Raw genomic sequence first — 18,949 nt, 5'->3', positions numbered from 1 at the left:
CATTCATTCAGCAAACACTTATTGAATCCCTATTGTATGCCTGGGCTAAGTGCTTGGGATACAGTAGTAAGACAATATTGGCATCAAGGAGCTCCCAGTCTAGGGGAGACAGATAAGGCAAGAATCAGCAAACTTTTTATGTAAAGGGACAGATGGTAGACATTTTAGGCTTGCAGGCCAGACAGTCTCTGTTGTAACTCCTCAACTCTGTTGCTGCAGCATGAAAGGAGCTATAGGAAATGTATACATGAATGGGTGTGGCTTTACACTTTATGTACAAAACTTTATTTATAAACATAGGCAATAAGCTGGATTTGGCCCCATGGGCCTGTAGTTGACCAATCCCTATAATATAGTATGTTTTTATTATTTATTTATTTTTATCTTTTTTTTTTTTTTTTTTTTTTTTTTGAGACGGGGTCTCGCTCTGTCACCCAGGCTGGAGTGCAGTGGCCGGATCTCAGCTCACTGCAAGCTCCGGCTCCCAGGTTCACGCCATTCTCCTGCCTCAGCCTCCCGAGTAGCTGGGACTACAGGCGCCCACCACCTCGCCCGGCTAGTTTTTTGTATTTTTTAGTAGAGACGGGGTTTCACCGGGTTAGCCAGGATGGTCTCGATCTCCTGACCTTGTGATCCACCCGTCTCGGCCTCCCAAAGTGCTGGGATTACAGGCTTGAGCCACCGCGCCCGGCCTATTTTTATCTTTTGTAGAGATGGGATGTCTCACTATGTTACCCAGGCTGGTCTCCAACTCCTGGGCTCAAATGATCCTCCTGTCTTGGCCTCCCAACGTGTTGGGGTTACAGGTGTGAGCCACCACACCTGGCCCCTGTAATATAGTGTAATCAGTGCAATACAGAAAGGGTTTCTCCCCAGAATTGCTCAAAGACCTGTCTTCCTAACAGATTGGTAAAGGTAGATGTGCATCTTATTAGTTTTTGTGTTTCTTATATCTAATGCTTTCCCTGACATCACATAATAAAACAAAATAATATTGATTGCTAACCATTTCTGAAGGCTTATGACATGCCAGATGTACTGGCATGTACTGTACTAAGAATTTAATGAATTTTGACTCTTTTTTTTTTTTTTTTTTTTTTTTTTTGAGACAGGGTCTCTGTCACCCAGGCTGGAGTGAAGTGGTACAATCTTGGCTCACTGCAACCTCCACCTCCCGGGCTCAAGTGATTCTCATGCCTCAGCTTCCTGAGTAGCTGGGATTACAGGTATGCACCACCACGCAGGGCTAATTTTTGTATTTTTAGTAGAGGCTGGGTTTCACTATGTTGGCCAGGCTGGTCTTGAACTCCTGGCCTCAGGTGATCCGCCCACCTCAGTTTCCCAAAGTATTGCGATTACAGGCGTGAGACACCATGCGCCCAGCCTTCATTTAACTCTCTCATAACCTATGAGGTGGATATGATTTATTACATCATCTATTACTTCCTTTTAGAAATGAAGAAATTGAGGTACAAGTAATTTACCCAAAGTCACACAGCTACAATGATGGCACCAGATTAAAGCCTAGGTCTGCCTGATCCCCCAAATCCATTCTCTGAACCTTGATGCTATGATACCTTCACTTAACAACTGTTTGTGGAATGAATGAATGAATGAATGAATGAATGAATGAATGAAAGTGCAGGGTCAGACTGAGGTGAGGAAGGGTCCTGCAGAGGGTCTGGCTATACTGACCGATAGAGATGCCCAATGAGGGTGGCCAGTGTGCGGCGGTTGACCCGCGGCAGGCAGCCAATCACATCTTTATATTTCTGCAGGCGCTGATTCTTCTGGGGCAGCTCTGGGGATGGAATGGAGGAGGGTTGGGGAGGACCCAGGAAGAAAGAGTGGCAGCTGGTATGGAGGGAGGGATTTTTAGACACAAACGCAGGATGGATGTGTCTCTGCCCCCTTCCCACCTCCCCCTGAGCCAAGTCTCCGGATGATCCCCCAGGGTGGGAAGTGATGGGGAGGAGGGCTGCCAAACCATGGATTCTGGTGGGGGAAGGCAGAGATCCTGGTTGGGCCTTGGTTCTCAGGGATCTTAGGAGTACCAGCAGCCTCCCTCCAGCGAGGCAGCAACCGTGCAGAGGTCACAGGGTCATCGAGCTCACGAAAGAAGCGTTTGAGTGTGTCAGTGACATCCTCCACAAAATGCTCCCCTGGTCGGAGCTTCACCGACCGGGCATCTCGACGGAACTCAGCCAGGAGTTTCAGGCTGCGGGCACGAGCGCCCCCTTTCCGGTATACACCTTCCAGCCGGAGCCCTAAGGAGAGCCAGCCATCTCTGCTCACCATGGTGCAAAGGCTACCACCACCCACCATGGCCCATCCGTGGCCTCCCTATGTGGTATGTGGCTGATGGGGGCATGGATTCAGAGAGGAGGAGCTCTATGCCTCCATGGTCTTCATTCTCAGGTCTCAGAAAGTCCTTCTCTGACCTCACTGTCACATGTAACAACCCCCATGACACTGTATTTCCTAACCACTTTTATTTTTAAAAAGCACTCTCTGAAATCACTTTATAGTCCATCCTCATTATCTGTGGATTCTATATCTGCACATTCTCCTACTTGCTAAAATTTATTTGTAACCCCAAAATCAATACTTCTGGCATTTTCATCATCATTTATGAACAAAGTGAAGAAAAATTTAAGTCCCCTCCCCAATGTGCATGTTCTTACTCTAAACAAGTGTATCCTTTTAGTGGTATATTTAGAGCCATATTTTTGTGCTTTCTGTTGGTGATTTCACTGTTTAAGATGGCCCAAGTATAGTGCTGAAATGCTGTCTAGTGTTTCTACGTGTGAGAAAGCTGTGACATGCCTTACAGAGAAAATACATGTGTTAGATTAGCTTCCTTCAGGCATGAGTTACAGTGCTGTTGGCCTTGGGTTCAGTGTTAACAAATCAAACAAAATATATAAAATAAGGTCTCTTTACACAGAAAAATACATACAACAAGGATACATATTGATCAGTTGACTAAAATGTTATTGTAACCACAGGCTAGCAGGAAGTTAACCCTGTATTTCCCCTGGGACAGTGATTTAGTATTCACTAATTAAATGTTTGGGGCCGGGCGCCGTGGCTCAAGCCTGTAATCCCAGCACTTTGGGAGGCCGAGGCGGGTGGATCACGAGGTCAGGAGATCGAGACCATCCTGGCTAACACGGTGAAACCCCGTCTCTACTAAAAAATACAAAAAACTAGCCAGGCGAGGTGGCGGGCACCTATAGTCCCAGCTACTCGGGAGGCTGAGGCAGGAGAATGGCGTAAACCCAGGAGGTGGAGCTTGCAGTGAGCTGAGATCCGGCCACTGCACTCCAGCCTGGGCAACAGAGCGAGACTCCGTCTCAAAAAAAAAAAAAAAAATGTTTGCAGTGGCTTAGAACATAACTACCACAAATAACAAGAACAGACTATATTTGTTTTCTTATTTATTATTATTATTATTGTTTTCTTATTTATTACCCATCTCTTGGGTAATAAATAAGCTTCCTAGGACCCTCCCTGCTTACTGCCATATCCCCACTGTCTGACACATGGTAGCAGCTCAACCAATGTATGCTGACTAAACAGTGGTGGTACAGGAACCTTGGAGGCGAGGGGATGAACACCCAGATTCTTTCTTTTTTTTTTTGAGATGGAGTTTTGCTCTTTTGCCCAGGGTGGAGTAAAGTGGTGCCATCTCAGCTCACTGCAACCTCAGCTCACAGCAATTCTCCTGCCTCAGCCTCCCGGGTAGCTGGGATTACAGGCATCTGCCACCATGGCCAGCTAATTTTTGTATTTTAATAGAAACGGGGTTTCACCATGTTGGCCTGGCTGGTCTCGAACTCCTGACCTCAGGTGATCCACCTGCCTTGGCTTCCCAAAGTGCTGGGATTACAGGCTTGAACCACCATGTCCAGCCCCATATTCTTTCTTCAGGGCTTTCTCACTGAGCCTCTGATTTATTTCCTCCTTTGAACACGAGAGAGGTTGAGAAGAGGATAAGGATGTAGCGAGTGGGGGAGGTCACTGAACAAGGCCACTGCCAAGGCATGGAAAATGTTATTAGCCACTGACTATCCATTTCCCATGACTAGTAACAATTATTTGTAGGTTTGTGGAGGTGCTGTTTTTTTCCTTACAGTCAGCCCTCTGTATCCATGGGCTCCACAACTGCAGATTCAACCAACATCAAAAATATTTGGCAAAAACCCCGAGATAACAATATAACAACAATAAAATACAAATAAAAACAATACAGCATAACAACTATTTCCACAGCACTTGCATTGTATTAGGTATTATAAATGATCTAGGGATGATTTAAAGTATACAGGAAGATGTGCCTAGGTTATATGCAAATAAATACTATGCCATTTTATGTGAGGGAGCATCCATGGATTTTGGTATCCACGGGGGTCCTGGAACCAATCCTCTGAGGATATTGAGTGATGACTGTACTGCCCACCTTAGTTTTCTGTGAATTTTCCTTAAGAGTCCAGCCTTCTAAAGAGGGTTCACAGGAGAAAAAGATTCTTTTTGGTCCTTATTTAGACTGGATAAAAAACAAAGGGCCAGGTGCGGTGGCTCACGCCTGTAATTCCAGCACTTTGGGAGGCCGAGGTGGGTGGATCACCTGAGGTCAGGGGTTTGAGACCAGCCTGGCCAACATGGTGAAACCCATCTCTACTAAAAACATAAAAATTATCAGGTGTGGTGGGGCACACCTGTAATCCCAACTACTTGAGAGGCTGAGGCAGGAGAATTGCTTGAACCCAAAAGGCGGACGTTGCAGTGAGCCGAGATCGCACCACTGCACTCCAGCTTGGGCGACAGAGCAAGACTTCATCTCAAACAAACAAACAAAAACTCACAAAGAATTATGGGGGCCATTTGCACAGCTGACCATTTAAGCCTGGAAAACCTCTCACACAGAATAATTCTGCTTAAAACTTCTGGGAATGTGCTGCACAGCTCAGCTCTCACCCCACAGCTGCTCACTGTTTGCCATGGCTCTGTGTCCTCAGTCACATTTTCAGTGCTCCTCCCCTACTCCACACTCTGACGAAACTTCTGAACACTTATTACATGCCAGGCCCTGCACTCAAGGCTTGACAAGCATTGTCTCACTGTCACAATTATCCTGGAAAATGAGGACCGTTGGCCCAATTTTACAGATGATGGAATTGAGGTTCAGAAAAGCAAAGCAGCCTGCCAAGAGTCATATGACCAGCTGGGGTCCAGTTGCAGTTTCTAGAGGCAAAGCTCTTCCAGGCTGTGCTCATGTTCCACCCTGGCTGTGCTCACGTTATCCACCCCCTCATCCCCCCACCCCCCACCCCCACTGGCTCAGTATCAGCCAGTGCCTACTCACCATGCTGGGTAACGAAACTGATGCAGGCATCCACGATGATGGGGATGTCACCCCGGCTCATCTGCTGCTCCTGCAGCCCTGTGCCGCCCCCACCAGCCGCGCCGCCAATGGTTGTGTTCCACGCCGTGAAGTCCAGTCGGCCCTCTCCTTGCAGATACAGGGTCCTGAGACCGGAGAGGCCTGAATCAGAGCCAGCTCCTCTGACAGGCCCAGATGCATGGGGACCAGACTTCCCAGAGCCACCAGCAGAGGGCAGCAACATCCAACCCAAATCATCTTGGAGCAAGGGAAGAAACTTTGAGGAAGTGGGCAATAGCCCAGCAGGCCAGGTTGCAGAGTGTGGGCTTGGCTCCAGGAAGGGGAGCCCCAGGTCAAGGGCAAGGGCAATTTACCTTCCTGTCTCCACCAGGACCAAATACTCTTTCTTGTCTGGGGTGTCAGCTGCAGAAACCACACCTGGGAGGAGAATCAGTGGACATTTTCATGATTATCATCTTCATTATAGAGACTATTATTTATTAAACGCTTAACTTGCATAGATGCCAGGCTAGGAGCATTACCAAAAACGTTCAGTTGAATCCTATGAGTTATGTACTATTATTCCCATTTTATAGGTGACACATTAAGCTCAGAAAGTTTAAGTAACTTGCCCCAGATCACTTGCTATAAAATGACAAGACTAAGCACAAACCCAGGTCTCTTGTTTCCAAAGTCCTAAAATATTATCTTACATTGTTCCTCTTTTAGGAGAAAGGAAAGCAGCGAGGGTACCCAGTCCCCTCTCCCAGGACCCAACCAGCAAGTGACTCCAATTAATAACATTTATAGGCTGGGCGAGGTGGCTCACTCCTGTAATCTCAGCACTTTGGGAGGCCAAGGTGGGTAGATCACCTGAGGTCAGGAGTTCGAGACCAGCCTGGCCAACATGGTGAAACCCCGTCTCTACTAAAAATACAAAAATTAGCTGGGCGTGGTGGCAGGTGCCTGTAATCCCAGCTACTTGGGAGGCTGAGGCATGAGAATCACTTGAACCTGGGAGGTGGAGGTTGCAGTGAGTTGAGGAGTTGAGATCATGCCCTTGCACTCCAGCCTGGGGGATACGGCGTGACTCTGTCTCCAAAAAAAAAAAAATAAATAATAATAATAGTAATAAATTTATTGAGCACTTAAAAAATGCTTGTCAGGCTCTGTGACACATGTTTTAGATGCATTACCCTATTTGAACCTCACTACAACCCTCTGAGGAAGATGTTATTATTGTACCCATTTTAAAGATGAGGAAACTAAGGCACAGAGAGGTTAAATAACTTGTCCAGGGATATACAGCTAGGAAGTGATGAAGGTGGGGTGTAAAGCTGGGCAGTTGCCGGGCGTGGTGGCTCACGCCTGTAATCCCAGCACTTTGGGAGGCCGAGGCGGGCGGATCACCTGAGGTCAGGAGTTGGAGACCAGCCTGACCAACATGGAGAAACCCTGTCTCTACTAAAAAAATACAAAATTAGCCAGGCATGGTGGTGCATGCCTGTAATCCTAGCTACTTGGGAGGCTGAGGCAGGAGAATCGCTTGAGCTGAGGAAGCGGAGGTTGCTGTGAGCTGAGATTGCGCCATTGCACTCCAGCCTGGGCAACAAGAGTGAAACTCCGTCTCAAAAAAAAAAAAAAAAAGCTGGGCAGTTTCCCTTCAGAGCTTGTACCTGAAGCCATCATGTTCTGCTGTTTCCCGTAAGAAACCCCAAATAATAAAGGTCTGCTCCTATGCACCCCCATGGCCACCCTTCATCCCTGTCCCCCCAAACCTCCCTGCTTACTGATCTCCTGTAGCCTCCGCAGATGCACCATGTCCTCAGGGGCTGGGGGGCCGGGGCCCGGCGCTGAGCACAGGAAGAGGTGGTCACCACGAAGGAGGCCGAACCCTGACAGCCAGACACCAGGGGCCGGGGCTGTATGGGAGGGGGACCGCAGCCATAGGCGGCCCAGCCGCAGCAACCCAGGACCCAGCAGCTGGTGGCAGCTCAGCGGGGAGAACCACTGTAGAGGCAGGGGAGGACAGGAGAAAGGGGGATGGGGGAAGAGACAAGGAACAGGGGAGAGAAATGAGAGTGACCGGGGTAGGGAAAAGCAGAGAAAAACACAAAGAGAAAGCAGAAGAAAAACAGGAATGGAAAGGGATTGGAGAGAACAAAGGAGACAGCCAAGGAGGAGAGATGAGATGGATGGAGAAAGACAGGAAAGAAATTCAATTCAATTCAGTTTGCTCTCCCCAACATAAAGAAGACCACTGTGTGGCAGCCTTGAGCCCTTAATTGAGGTGTGGGTGTAAAAAAGAATACTCATTCTTGTGCAGTGCTGTGATCATGGCTCACTGCAGCCTCAACCTCCCCCAGCTCAGGTGATCTTCCCACCTCAACCTCCTGAGTAGCTGGGACTACAGGAGCATGCCATCACACCTGGCTATTTTACTTTTTTTGTAAAGATAGGGTTTTGCCATGTTGCTCAGGCTGGTCTCAAACGCCCACCTTGGCCTCCCAAAGCGCTGGGATTACAGACACGAGCCACAGCGCCAAGCCAAAAAGGCATACTCATTCTTTATAGCCAAAAATGCTACACCTGAAGACTCATGATGCCCTGGGAAATCCCACCACCCTAGGGGGCTGGGGAGAAGCTTTATAGAGGAAAGGATGTTTGAGGTCGACTGCAAAGCAGTGCTTCTCAAACTACCTGCAGTAAATTGCAGTAAAGGATCAGAGCTTTTTTTCCTTTTTCTTTCTTAAAGTCCCAAGCTGTCACTAACCAATACCGTACTTTCTTTTTTTTTTTTTTTCTTTTTTTTTTCATTGAAATGGAGTTTCGCTCCTCTCTCCCAGGGTGGAGTGGCATGATCTCGGCTCACTGCAACCTCCACCTCCCGGGTTCAAACTCCTGACCTCAGGTGATCTGCCTGCCTCAGCCTCCCAAAGTGTTGGGATTACAGGCATGAGCCACCACGCCCGGCCAATACTGTATTTTCATCAAAAATAATAAAAGTGGCCAGGCGCGGTGGCTCAAGCCTGTAATCCCAGCACTTTCGGAGGCCGAGGCAGGCGGATCACCTGAGGTCAGGAGTTCGAGACCAGCCTGACCAACATGGTGAAACCCCATCTCTACCAAAAATACAAAAATTAGCTGGGCATGGTCATGTGCACCTATAGTCGTGAACAGCCTGCAGTTCCCCTTTGACCCCTTGCAGCTGCCCTCCTCTGCCCATGCCCTTCTGAACTGCTACCCAGCAGGTCACCAGTGCCTTCTCATTTCCAAGGGCTAAGGCTGCCTCCCAGGCACCTGTAGTCCCAGCTACTCAGGAGGCTGAGGCATGAGAATTGCTTGAACCCGGGAGGCGGAGGTTGCAGTGAGCCGAGATCTCGTCACTGCACTCCAGCCTGGGAGACAAGAGCGAAACTCCATCTCAAAAAGAAAATAATAATAATAATAATAATACAAGTGAATTGCTAGAAAATCTGGATGAAAAAACGAAGAATACAACCCGACCCGCTTTTTTTTTTTAGACGGGCCTCACTTACCTAGGCTGAAGGGCAGTGGCATGATCACAGCTCACTGTAGGCTCAACTTCCAGGGCTCAAGCAATCCTCCCAACTCAGCCTCCCCAGTAGCTGGGACTACAGGTGAGCACCATCATGCTTGGCTAATTCTTTTATTTTTTGTAGAGACGGGGTCCCAGGCTCCTCTCAAACTCCTGGGCTCAAGCAATCCTCCCGCCTCAGCCTCCCAAAGTGCTGGGATTTGCAAATGTGAGCCACCACGCCTGGCCCAAGCCCTTTTTAAAAAATAATTAGATTCAACACATAAAATTACTATGTCAAATTGCTATAAAATATTCTAAATGCTTACTCTCAAGTTCTGTGCTTATCCTGTCATGGACCATAACACATAGTCCAGGGGCTAGTGTGGTGTGACAGTCTTCACAGCACCCTCCGGGTAGCACTGCCTTAAAGGATAGCTTTTTGGAAATGTAGATAATAATGAGAGGAGACTTAAACCTGGGTGGGAGGGCCACGACAGAGCCTTGAAAAGATATAGAGACAATGTGTTAGTGTGAGGAGTTGTAGGAGGCCTGGGAGAAGGTGGTCAAAAGCCAGAGCAGTGGAGCATTTCCCATACAGGAGTGCCAGATGCTGCAGAGATGACCTGGTGAGGCTGGGAGGCAGCCTTAGCCCTTGGAAATGAGAAGGCACTGGTGACCTGCTGGGTAGCAGTTCAGAAGGGCATGGGCAGAGGAGGGCAGCTGCAAGGGGTCAAAGGGGAACTGCAGGCTGCTCACGACTTTCTGACGCATTGTCAGGAGGGAAAGGAAGGCACCAGGGTGAAAAGTTGAAGATGGAACAGATCTTAGGGAAAAGCTGTCTTAGGATGGGAGAGATTGTCGTCATCATTGTCATCATCACTACCATCATTATTATTTCAACGCCCACATACTGAGGGCTTGCTGTGTGTGGGCCTCACATGTCATTTAATCCTCAACCCTAGGGGGTGCGTCTTTTACGCCCACTCTACAGATGTGGAAAAGCTCACAAGGCTAAGAGTTGTGAGACTCCAATCCCAGGATGTCTGACTCCAGGGCCTGAACTTTCAGTTCTGGCAATGGCATACAGGAGGGAGATACTGGCTTATCTAAGAATGGACAAGCTGGGAAATATGAAGGTAGCTTTGCCTCTGGGCTTGCTGGAAAACTGGAGCAGAGGGTAGGTAGTGGGAATCAGAGCCAGCTTCTTCGTGGGAGGAGGCATTGGCACAGCGAGGTTTGGGCCATGAGCTTTGCAGACAGAGGCCTGAATTTTAGTCCTGTGCGCTGCTGCCTCCTAGCTCTGTGACCCTGACCAAGTGAATTCGTAAACTCTAAAACTTAGTTTCCTTATACGTAAAACCTTACCTCTGAGGGTGGTTGTGAAAATTAAATGAGATATCGAGTGGGCAGTGCTTAACACAGGGCCTGGCACAGAATATGTGCTCAGTCACCCTTAGCTGTTAGTGGAAGAAGTGGCTGTAGAAATAAGAGAGAAGATGGGAGCACGCGGGGACAAGGAAAGCACGAGTTGCTGCAGAGGGCGCTCTCCTGTCTCACCTTGCCCACAGCACTAGTCCAGGCCTCCAGACTGTCAGCTCCATCTGTGCCAAAATGCTGGATCCTCCCCCCAGTGAGGATGAGCTCAAAGGAAAAGGGGAACCTGGAGAGAAGATGAGGTCAGGGAGGAGAATCGGACCAATGAGGGGGCTGTCAGGCTGGAGGTTGGGAAGAGAAAAGGGGAAGCTCAGTGAGCACAGGAGGGCTATTACCTGTCAAGGTCACCTGGGTCAGTGGGTGGGGGGCTCACACCCAGACATACAATATCCTGGGGCTGTATGAGGCTGAGGGGTTCAGGGCTGTTTTCTGATGCAAACATTTCCAGAGCTGCTCCCAGCACACACCATAGGCGGGGGGGAGCTAAGGAGAAGGGAGATAGTCAGGGGTAGCAGACCTCTGCCCCCACTGTCATAGTTCCCATTTACCAGATATTTATTCTGTGTCAAGCCCTTTGCCCATATATGATCCCATGAAATCTTCACAATAACCCTATGAGGTGTTATACTCAGTCCTGTTTTGCAGATGGGGAAACTGAGGGTCAGTTTCAGTAGCTCGCCCAAGACACATAGGTAGGAAGTAGCAGAGCTGGGATTTGACCCAGACAGTCTGACTTCAGAACAGATGCTCTTAACTATCACTCAATGCTGCCACCTGGCATGGTCTCTCTCTCATCCCCAGGACCCCAACCTATTCCCAGGCATGGCCCCACTTTCCCATTCCAGCCCTCACCTCTTTGTCCCTCTGCAGTACACTCACACCCATCCACTTTCTGTCCCTGTATCCTCCCATCCCTTGGCTCCCCCTCACCATCCCGGCCCCTGCGAGGGGGTGAGGGTCCAGCTTTGTTGGTGACAGGACCACAGTACAGGAAGCCGCTGTAAGTAGCAGGCACCACCACCTCATTGTACACACCAGGGGAGGGGTCTGCAAGGGGAACGGGAAGTAGTAAGGTCAACCAAGTGCAATGGGATCACCTGACCCCCTCTGGGGAAGGGATGAAATGGAGAAAGACAGTGGGACCTGACTCCACTGGCAGCACAGCCAAGTAGAGCCCAGTGGAGCTGGATCCCTCACTACCCAGATTGCAAAACAGAGAGGCAGGGGGTAACGAGACGGGGAGCCCTCTGGCCCAGCCCCTGCCCACTGCCTCTCCCCACCAGCCAGCCAACCAGGCTGTTAGCTCTGGGTGGGCACCTCAGGGCATGTGCCATCCTGTAAGGGTCTCAGCCCCACTGGCCTGACCAATGGAGATGAGTGTAACTAAGCTGATCACTTCTTTGAGAGATCAGACTGTCTCCAGGGAGACTAGCCCTGACCTATGGATTGGCCCTGTCTGGGGTGGACCAGCACTAGCACCTGGAACACCCAGACCCTCCCCAGCCATGACCATCATCAGCTATCGCATGACATCAGGAGATAGGCCCTGGAGGATCTGAGGATTTGGGAAACTGCCCAGGCTGGGCCACTGTGATCAGCTAATTGGGGCCCCTTGGAAGAAGTGAATCATAGGTTGGGTCTGAGAATTCCTGTGGGGGAGAGAGGAGGCACTTGGGGGATGACCTGGGGGCACGAGGCCAGGGCAGCTGCCATCAAGGGCTGGTGGAGACCAGGGCTCCTCGCCCTCGAAGGCCTCAACACAGAGGAGCTGGGTCATGTTCTTCAGCAGGTTGGGTCCTGCCACAGCTGCACACAGTGCCTGCAGGGAGGGAAGGGCCTCTGTCAGCCCCAAATCCCAAACAGAGCTTTGGGGACAGTCGTATGATCACCCAAAACAGTCCCCACCACCCAAGTCTAGGCATTCCAACCCCAGAGAGTGTTTCCTGACCCCTCCTCCACCCCAGATCAGCCCTGCTCTGTCCCGCCTACCTGGAGAAGCTGGCTATGATCTGGGTACTGAGGGTGGGGCTTCCGGAAGAGACCCAGCCGGTACTTTCGGGAGATGAACTCACCCCGGAGGCCAGGGGTCGCATCTGGATGCAGTCCCTCACCTGGGGGTAGGGTCCCTGCCCAGAAGCGGTTGGCACGATCATTTCCCAGGACAATGAACAACTGTGGGATGACAAGGGGCAAAGGCAGGTGACAGGAACTCAAGAGTCCTCAGATGTTCCATTCCTGTCCCCAGGCTGGCCCAAGGCCTGCTTCTGGATGCTCCCTTCTACCCCTCCCTCTTTCTCCCTCTTCTGCCCCTCACCTGCACTATCTCATTACTCCAGACACTCGTGTCCAGCTTCAGGCTCTGCACCTTGGAGATCCCGGAACCCAGGGCCCGGTGCTGACCTGTTTGAGGGTGTGTGAGGGTGTGAGGGGCATGGTGCATGGGTACCCTGAGCCCTCTAGTCCCAGACCTCCTGTTCCCCACATAGGCTTGAGGCCAGTCCTCACCTGCACACTGCTTGCAGATGACCACCCCCAAATTGACAGCGGCCCAGTCTGGGCGGGAGGACCCACAGTCTGCACAATGCCGGTTGGCCCGATTAGACCAGATCTTCTCAGCCACCTCGTAGTCAGACAGGGTCTCGGTTACTGCTTCCTGCAGAGCGGCCGCCCAGCTCTGCCGAGCACCCCCAGACTCGGCTGTGAAGCTGAGGGGTTGACAGTCAGTCCATGGGCATGGACCTACCCACCATGTCCCATCCCCCTGGCCCTTGCTGCAGGAGCCACCACAGGCCACACCTGGGGCAGCCCAGACCCTTCTGACATCTTGACCCAGCTCACTGGACTACCATCCGTGCACACCCTCTGACGTCCTACTGAGGAGGCCTCCAGTCCTCTGCACCCTTGTGCCTCCCCCAAAAGTCCCCCAGCCTTGCCTCCCACTGGCCCAGGCCCCACCTGAAGCAGCGATGGGGTGTGAGCAGGTCGAAGCTTCGACTCTTGGTCTCCCGAACGCTGCAGCCCTGCAGTTCGATGAAGCAGATCCCGATGCCCAGAGAGAAGGCCTGGTGGGGTCAGGGGGTGGGCATCATGAGGTGCCAGAAGAGACTAGTTCAGGCCCCTCAGCCCTCACCCGGCTCTCCTCACCTGCTCACTCTTGTACAGTGCCAGCTCTCCAGGGCTCAAGGCAGCAAACACCTTGGCCTTGTGTCCACGCAGCTCCAGCATGCCCGTGCGGAGGGGTCGGGGTGGCTGGGGGGGCCTGGGGTGGCCCAGGAGGCGCTGCTCCTTCAGACAGGACTGCAGTGTGGAGCACCACGTGTCCCGCTGAGCTGGTGGGGATGGAGAAGCAGGTCAGTGGCTATTGCACACACAGCCTCCCTCCCTCCTGCCCTGACTCAGGGAGCTGTGGCCCTCACCCTCACTCTCTGTGCGGAACACGAACACCCTCTGGCCGGTGATGACCTGGAACTTGTTGTCCTTGCTGCTGCGGGTCATCTCAATGGCAGTCAAAGGTATCACACCCTTAGGGAAGGGGTCCTGCAGAGAGAGAGCTCAATGACCCACGAGGACAGGAACTGAACCATGTGTGCCAACCCCTGGGTCCTGCCCCAGATTTTATGAGATTGGCATTCAATCCACAAGCAGTGGGTACAGCTGCTAAGCCAGCTACTTTAAATGCTGACATCAGTCATGCAGTCACTGCCCCCCCACATACACCATGGACTTCCCTCCTTCCAATTCTGAGCCCCTCTCAGCCCTCCCTCTCCCTCATCTCCATGTCACATCTCCTAGCCCCCCACCTTGTCACTGCCAAAGTACATCAGACTCCTCCCGTTGAACTGCACAAAGCGTCTCTGGAAGACATAGTTTCTGAGGAAGGAAGAAGCCAAGATCACTGTTTGAGGTTGCATGGGGTTAGGGGGATCATAGGGTCTGGGGGCACTTTCCCGTGCAACCACCTCCCAGCCTCTCTCTTCTCCCTCCCTTCCCCTCCCAGCACCCACCCCTGAGGGGAGAGCTTGTCTAGCCAGCCACTGAGCAGGGGCGTGGGGCGGTCTGCCGTGAAGGAAAAGCTGGCATAGGGTGAAATGAGGTCATCACTGGTCTCCTCTGTTTCCAGGGTGGGTGATAAGAGAGTGGAGTCTCCAGGTAGCTCAAGGCTGGCATAGCCAGCATCCTCCCGTGCCTCCAGATCCTGCCTGCTGAGCCTTATGGGGGCCAAGACAGGGAGGGACACACATTAGACAAGTACCCTGGACACCCTCTTTGTACCTTCTCCATCCTACTCACATCACCTAAGAATAGAATGCCTAGCAGGTGCTGGATCTGCTTTTCTTTTCTTTTTTTCTTTCTTTCTTTTTTTTTTTTTTTTTTTTTTTTTTTTGAGATGGAGCTTCGCTCCTGTTGCTGAGGCTGGAGTGCAACGGTGCGATCTCGGCTCACCGCAACCTCCGCCTCTGGGGTTCAAGCGATTCTCCTGCCTCAGCCTCCTGAGTAGCTGGGATTACAAGAATACGCTACCACGCCCGGCTAATTTTGTATTTTTAGTAGAGATGGGGTTTCTCGATGTTGGTCAGGCTGGTCGAAAATTCCTGACATCAGGTGATTCACCCGCCTTGGCCTCCCAAAATGTTGGGATTACAGGCGTGAGCTACCACACCCAGCCTCTTTTGAGACAGGGTGTCTCTCTCTCTGCTGCCTAGGCTGAGCACAGTGGTGCAATCATGGCTCACTGCAGCCTTGAACTTCTGGGCTCAAGGGATCCTCCCACCCTGAGTAGCTGGGACTACAGGCATGTGCTGGCCACCACACCTGGCTAATTTTTTAATTTGTATTTTTAGTAGAGATGAGGTCTCGCCATGTTGCCCAGGCTGGTCTCAAACTCCTGGGCTCAAGTGATCCTCCCACCTTGGCCTCCCAAATTGTTGGGGTTACAGGCGTGAGCCACTGTGCCCAGTCTGGATCTGCTTTTCAAACAGGGGAATAGGGAGGTTCAAAACCCTTAAGATTGGCATGGAGCTGCTTTCCTGAGCATACTTGGAATTTTTATTGGGAAAATTTCAGTCCATCTTCTGTGCCATTAATATGACTCGGATGGAAAAGACGGGGAAGGGCTGTGTAGATGGCTGCCTGTCATGGTTGCCCATGGCTAATCAATATGTCTTGACTCTTTCTCCAAAACGTTCTTGAACTCTCCCTGGACCAAGCACCAAGTTCCTATCAACTCTCACCAGGGTGATACAAATTCCCTAACTGGTCACCTGCTTTCATTCTTGCCCTCCCTCCCACACTCATTCTCCCACAGGCACCAAAGTGCTCTTTTACTAATGCAGATGAGACCATTTTACTCCCTTGCAGGAAGCCTTTAATAATGTCCCATTTGCACTTTGGTTAAACCCAAATTCCAATGGGCTGCAAGAACTTGTACACTAAGGCCCATAGACACTCCCCTGACTGCATCCTGTGTTGCCCTGGCCCTTGCTTACAGCCACATTCTCCTCCGTGTTTCAGAGCCTTTGCACACAGTCTTCCCTCTACCTAGAACTTGCCTCCTTCCATGCTTCCCTGGGCTGCTTTTTTCTCATCCTTCAGGTCTCTGCTTATGTCATCTTCTCAGAGAGGCCTCCCTTAACTAATCTGAGTAGATTCCTCTATTATTCTCTATCACTTTCCAGGGGTTCTCAACCTCAACAGCACAAAATAACTTGGGAAACATTAAAAAATATCAGTACATGGGCTCCACACCAGACACTTAAATGTGAATCTCTGGGAGAGGGCCCAGGCACTTGCAGTTTTAAAAGTTCCCCAGCTAACGTTGAGAACCGCTACTGCAGCCTGTTTCCTACTTCACTGAGAAATTGAAGTAATCAGATAAGAACCCCCACAGACTCCCAGTGCCATGTTTACCCAACTTCACGCACATATTCTGCCTTCCTCCTGTGACTATAATAAACACCCGTGTCTAAAGCCAGACCCTCCTCTGTGCACTTAAGCCTATTGCTCTCACCCACACAATCACTCTAGACATCCCTCACTCTCCTCTCCCGTACGTAACTGTCCCTCCCTACCAGATCATTCCTATTCACCTACAAACCTACCTAACATTGCATCCAGTAAAAACTCTTCTTGGACGGGTACGGTGGCTCACGCCTGTAATCCCAGCACTTTGGGAGGCCGAGGCAGGCGGATCACGAGGTCAAGAGATCGAGACCATCCTGGCCAACATGGTGAAAAACCCTGTCTCTACTAAAAGTACAAAAACTTTAGTACTTGGGCGTGGTGGCACATGCCTGTAGTCCCAGCTACTCAGAAGGCTGAGGCAGGAGAATCACTTGAACCCAGAAGGCAGAGGTTGCGGTGAGCCGAGATCATGCCACTGCACTCCAACCTGGGCCACAGAGCAAGACTCCATCTCAAAAACAACAACACAAAAACTCTTTTCTTGACTCTACTTCCTCTAGCAACAATCATTCCAACTCTCTGCTCTTCTTTGCGGAAAAATTCCTCAAAAGACACTGTCTATACTTTTCTATTCTCTCTTAAAACCCACTCTGACCGGGCTTTCACCCCATCACTCTGAGACTGTACTTGTCAAGATCCCCAGTGACCTCCAATTCCAAGGGTCAGTTCTAAGTCCCATCATACACAGTAGCAGACCCCTCAGAAAGCGTAGGACACAGTTGGCCTCTCCCTTCTTCTCCTCCATTTTCTTCACTTTGCTCCTATGACATCATATTCTCCTGGCCTTTTATTTGCTGTCTATTTCTCTTCTGTCCATTTTGTAGATTCTTCCTCTTCTCCCAAACCTCTAGATATGGGAGTGCATGAGGGCTTTGATCTTGGTCCTCTTCTCTATCTGCACTCACTCACAGCTCTATGCACCCATCTAAGCGCTGACAACTCCCAAGTTTAGGTCCCTAGCTCTGACCTCTCCCCAGACTCTAGACTTGTCTACCTGGTGGTCTATTTTTCACCTCTTCTTGGAGGTATAACTTACACCTCAAATTCAACACTTCCAGAACTGCACTCCTGATCTACCCTCACCTCCCACCTGCCTTAGCACAGTCTTTCCCATCTCAGACCGTGGCGGCTCCAGGAACTTTCAGGTGCTCAGGACAGTGCTATCCAGCAGAAGTCAATGCGAACCAAATATGTAATTTTAAACTTTTCAGTAGCCATGTTTAAAAAAATTAAAAGAAACAGGTGAAATTAATTTTAATAATATATTTTATTTAACCCAATATATCCTAAACATTAACATTTTAGTATGTAATCAACATGAAAATGACTATTTTTACTACATAAAAATTCTGTAATCAACATAAAATATAAACATAATTTATGTTTATATTTATTATATTCATCCAGTATTGCTTTTTCTCATATTAAGTCTTTGAAATCTAGCAGGTGTTTTACATTTATTGTGCATCTCAATGGAGACTAGCCACATTTCATAGGCCCAGTAGTCACGTGTGGCTAATGGCTACCATACTGGTCAGCACCAGCTCAGTCGGAAGCCCTCAAGGTCATTCTTGACTGCTCTTTTTTTCTCACACCCCAAGTTAATCTGACGGTTTGCCTTCAAAATAAAGCCACTTGTCATCATCTCCGCTACTATCACTGTACTCTGAGGTCTCTCACCTACATTACTACAAAAACCTCCCCACTGGTCTCTCTGCCTCTCCTTTTGCCCCCTACAGACCACTCCCAACACAGCAACCAGGGAGATCCCTTTATAAAGTCAAAACCCCTCAATGGCTTCCCATTTCACTTAGAGTAAAAGCCAAAGTCCCTACAAGCTCCTGCCTTATCTGGCCTCTTGTTTTTGTTTTGTTGGTTTTAAAAAAAAAAAAAAAAACAAAAAAAAACAGGGTCTCACTCTGTTGCCTAGGCTGGAGGGCAGTGGCATGATCTTGATTTACTGCAACCTCCACCTCCCTGGTTCAGGTGATTCTCCTGCTTCAGCCTCTCTAGTAGCTGGGACTACAGGTATGCGCCACCACTCCCAGCTATTTTTCCTTTTTTTTTTTTTTTTTTGAGACAGAGTCTCACTCTGTTGCCCAGGCTGGAGTACAGTGGCATGACCTTGGCTCACTGCATGCTCCACCTCCCGGGTTCCCACCATTCTCCTGCTTCAGCCTCCCGAGTAGCTGGGACTACAAGTGCCCACCACCACACCTGGCTATTTTTTTGTATTTTTAGTAGAGACGAGGTTTACCATGTTGGCTAGGCTGCTCTCGAACTCCTGATCTCAGGTGATCCGCCCACCTTGGCCTCCCAAAGTGCTGGGATTACAGGCATGAGCCACTGTGTCCGGCCCTTATCTAGCCTCTTTCACCTCTCTGACTTCATCTCCTGCCATTCCTCCCACCATGGCCCACCTGCCCCAGCCAAGATGCCCTGGCCTCCTCACTGCTCCTGGATCCCCTTGGGCATACACCCGCCTTGAGGCCTCTGTTCCAGTCACTCGCCCTACCTAGGGCACTCTTCCCCCAGTTATCTTCATGGCTAACTCCTTCACCTCCTTTCCTTCAAGTTTTTGATCAAATGCCATCTTCTTAACGCTCTGCTAACTGTAAATGAAAAAT

General features: G+C 50.1%; 1 protein-coding gene across 5 annotated transcripts in view; it reads right to left on the bottom strand.

The window, feature by feature from the left end:
- Positions 1-18,949, bottom strand: part of LOC105466976 (ArfGAP with RhoGAP domain, ankyrin repeat and PH domain 3) — a 29,020-nt gene that overhangs the window by 6,570 nt on the left and 3,501 nt on the right. For all 5 annotated transcript variants that reach the window (XM_011716228.3, XM_011716229.3, XM_011716231.3 and 2 more), the window contains 17 exons: positions 14,366-14,569; positions 14,162-14,231; positions 13,778-13,898; positions 13,506-13,690; positions 13,317-13,423; positions 12,867-13,066; positions 12,676-12,761; positions 12,351-12,533; positions 12,045-12,180; positions 11,292-11,408; positions 10,697-10,844; positions 10,485-10,587; positions 7,177-7,396; positions 5,761-5,824; positions 5,369-5,532; positions 2,055-2,267; positions 1,696-1,801 (listed from right to left, as the gene is read on the bottom strand). In XM_011716228.3, the coding sequence (XP_011714530.2) occupies positions 1,696-1,801; positions 2,055-2,267; positions 5,369-5,532; positions 5,761-5,824; positions 7,177-7,396; positions 10,485-10,587; positions 10,697-10,844; positions 11,292-11,408; positions 12,045-12,180; positions 12,351-12,533; positions 12,676-12,761; positions 12,867-13,066; positions 13,317-13,423; positions 13,506-13,690; positions 13,778-13,898; positions 14,162-14,231; positions 14,366-14,569 (2,427 nt within the window). The remainder of the gene's footprint in view (positions 1-1,695; positions 1,802-2,054; positions 2,268-5,368; positions 5,533-5,760; positions 5,825-7,176; positions 7,397-10,484; positions 10,588-10,696; positions 10,845-11,291; positions 11,409-12,044; positions 12,181-12,350; positions 12,534-12,675; positions 12,762-12,866; positions 13,067-13,316; positions 13,424-13,505; positions 13,691-13,777; positions 13,899-14,161; positions 14,232-14,365; positions 14,570-18,949) is intronic.

This window comes from Macaca nemestrina, chromosome 6 (assembly GCF_043159975.1).
Source record: "Macaca nemestrina isolate mMacNem1 chromosome 6, mMacNem.hap1, whole genome shotgun sequence".
In the NCBI taxonomy this organism is placed as follows: domain Eukaryota; kingdom Metazoa; phylum Chordata; class Mammalia; order Primates; family Cercopithecidae; genus Macaca; species Macaca nemestrina.
This window is presented reverse-complemented; position numbering and strand designations above follow the sequence as displayed.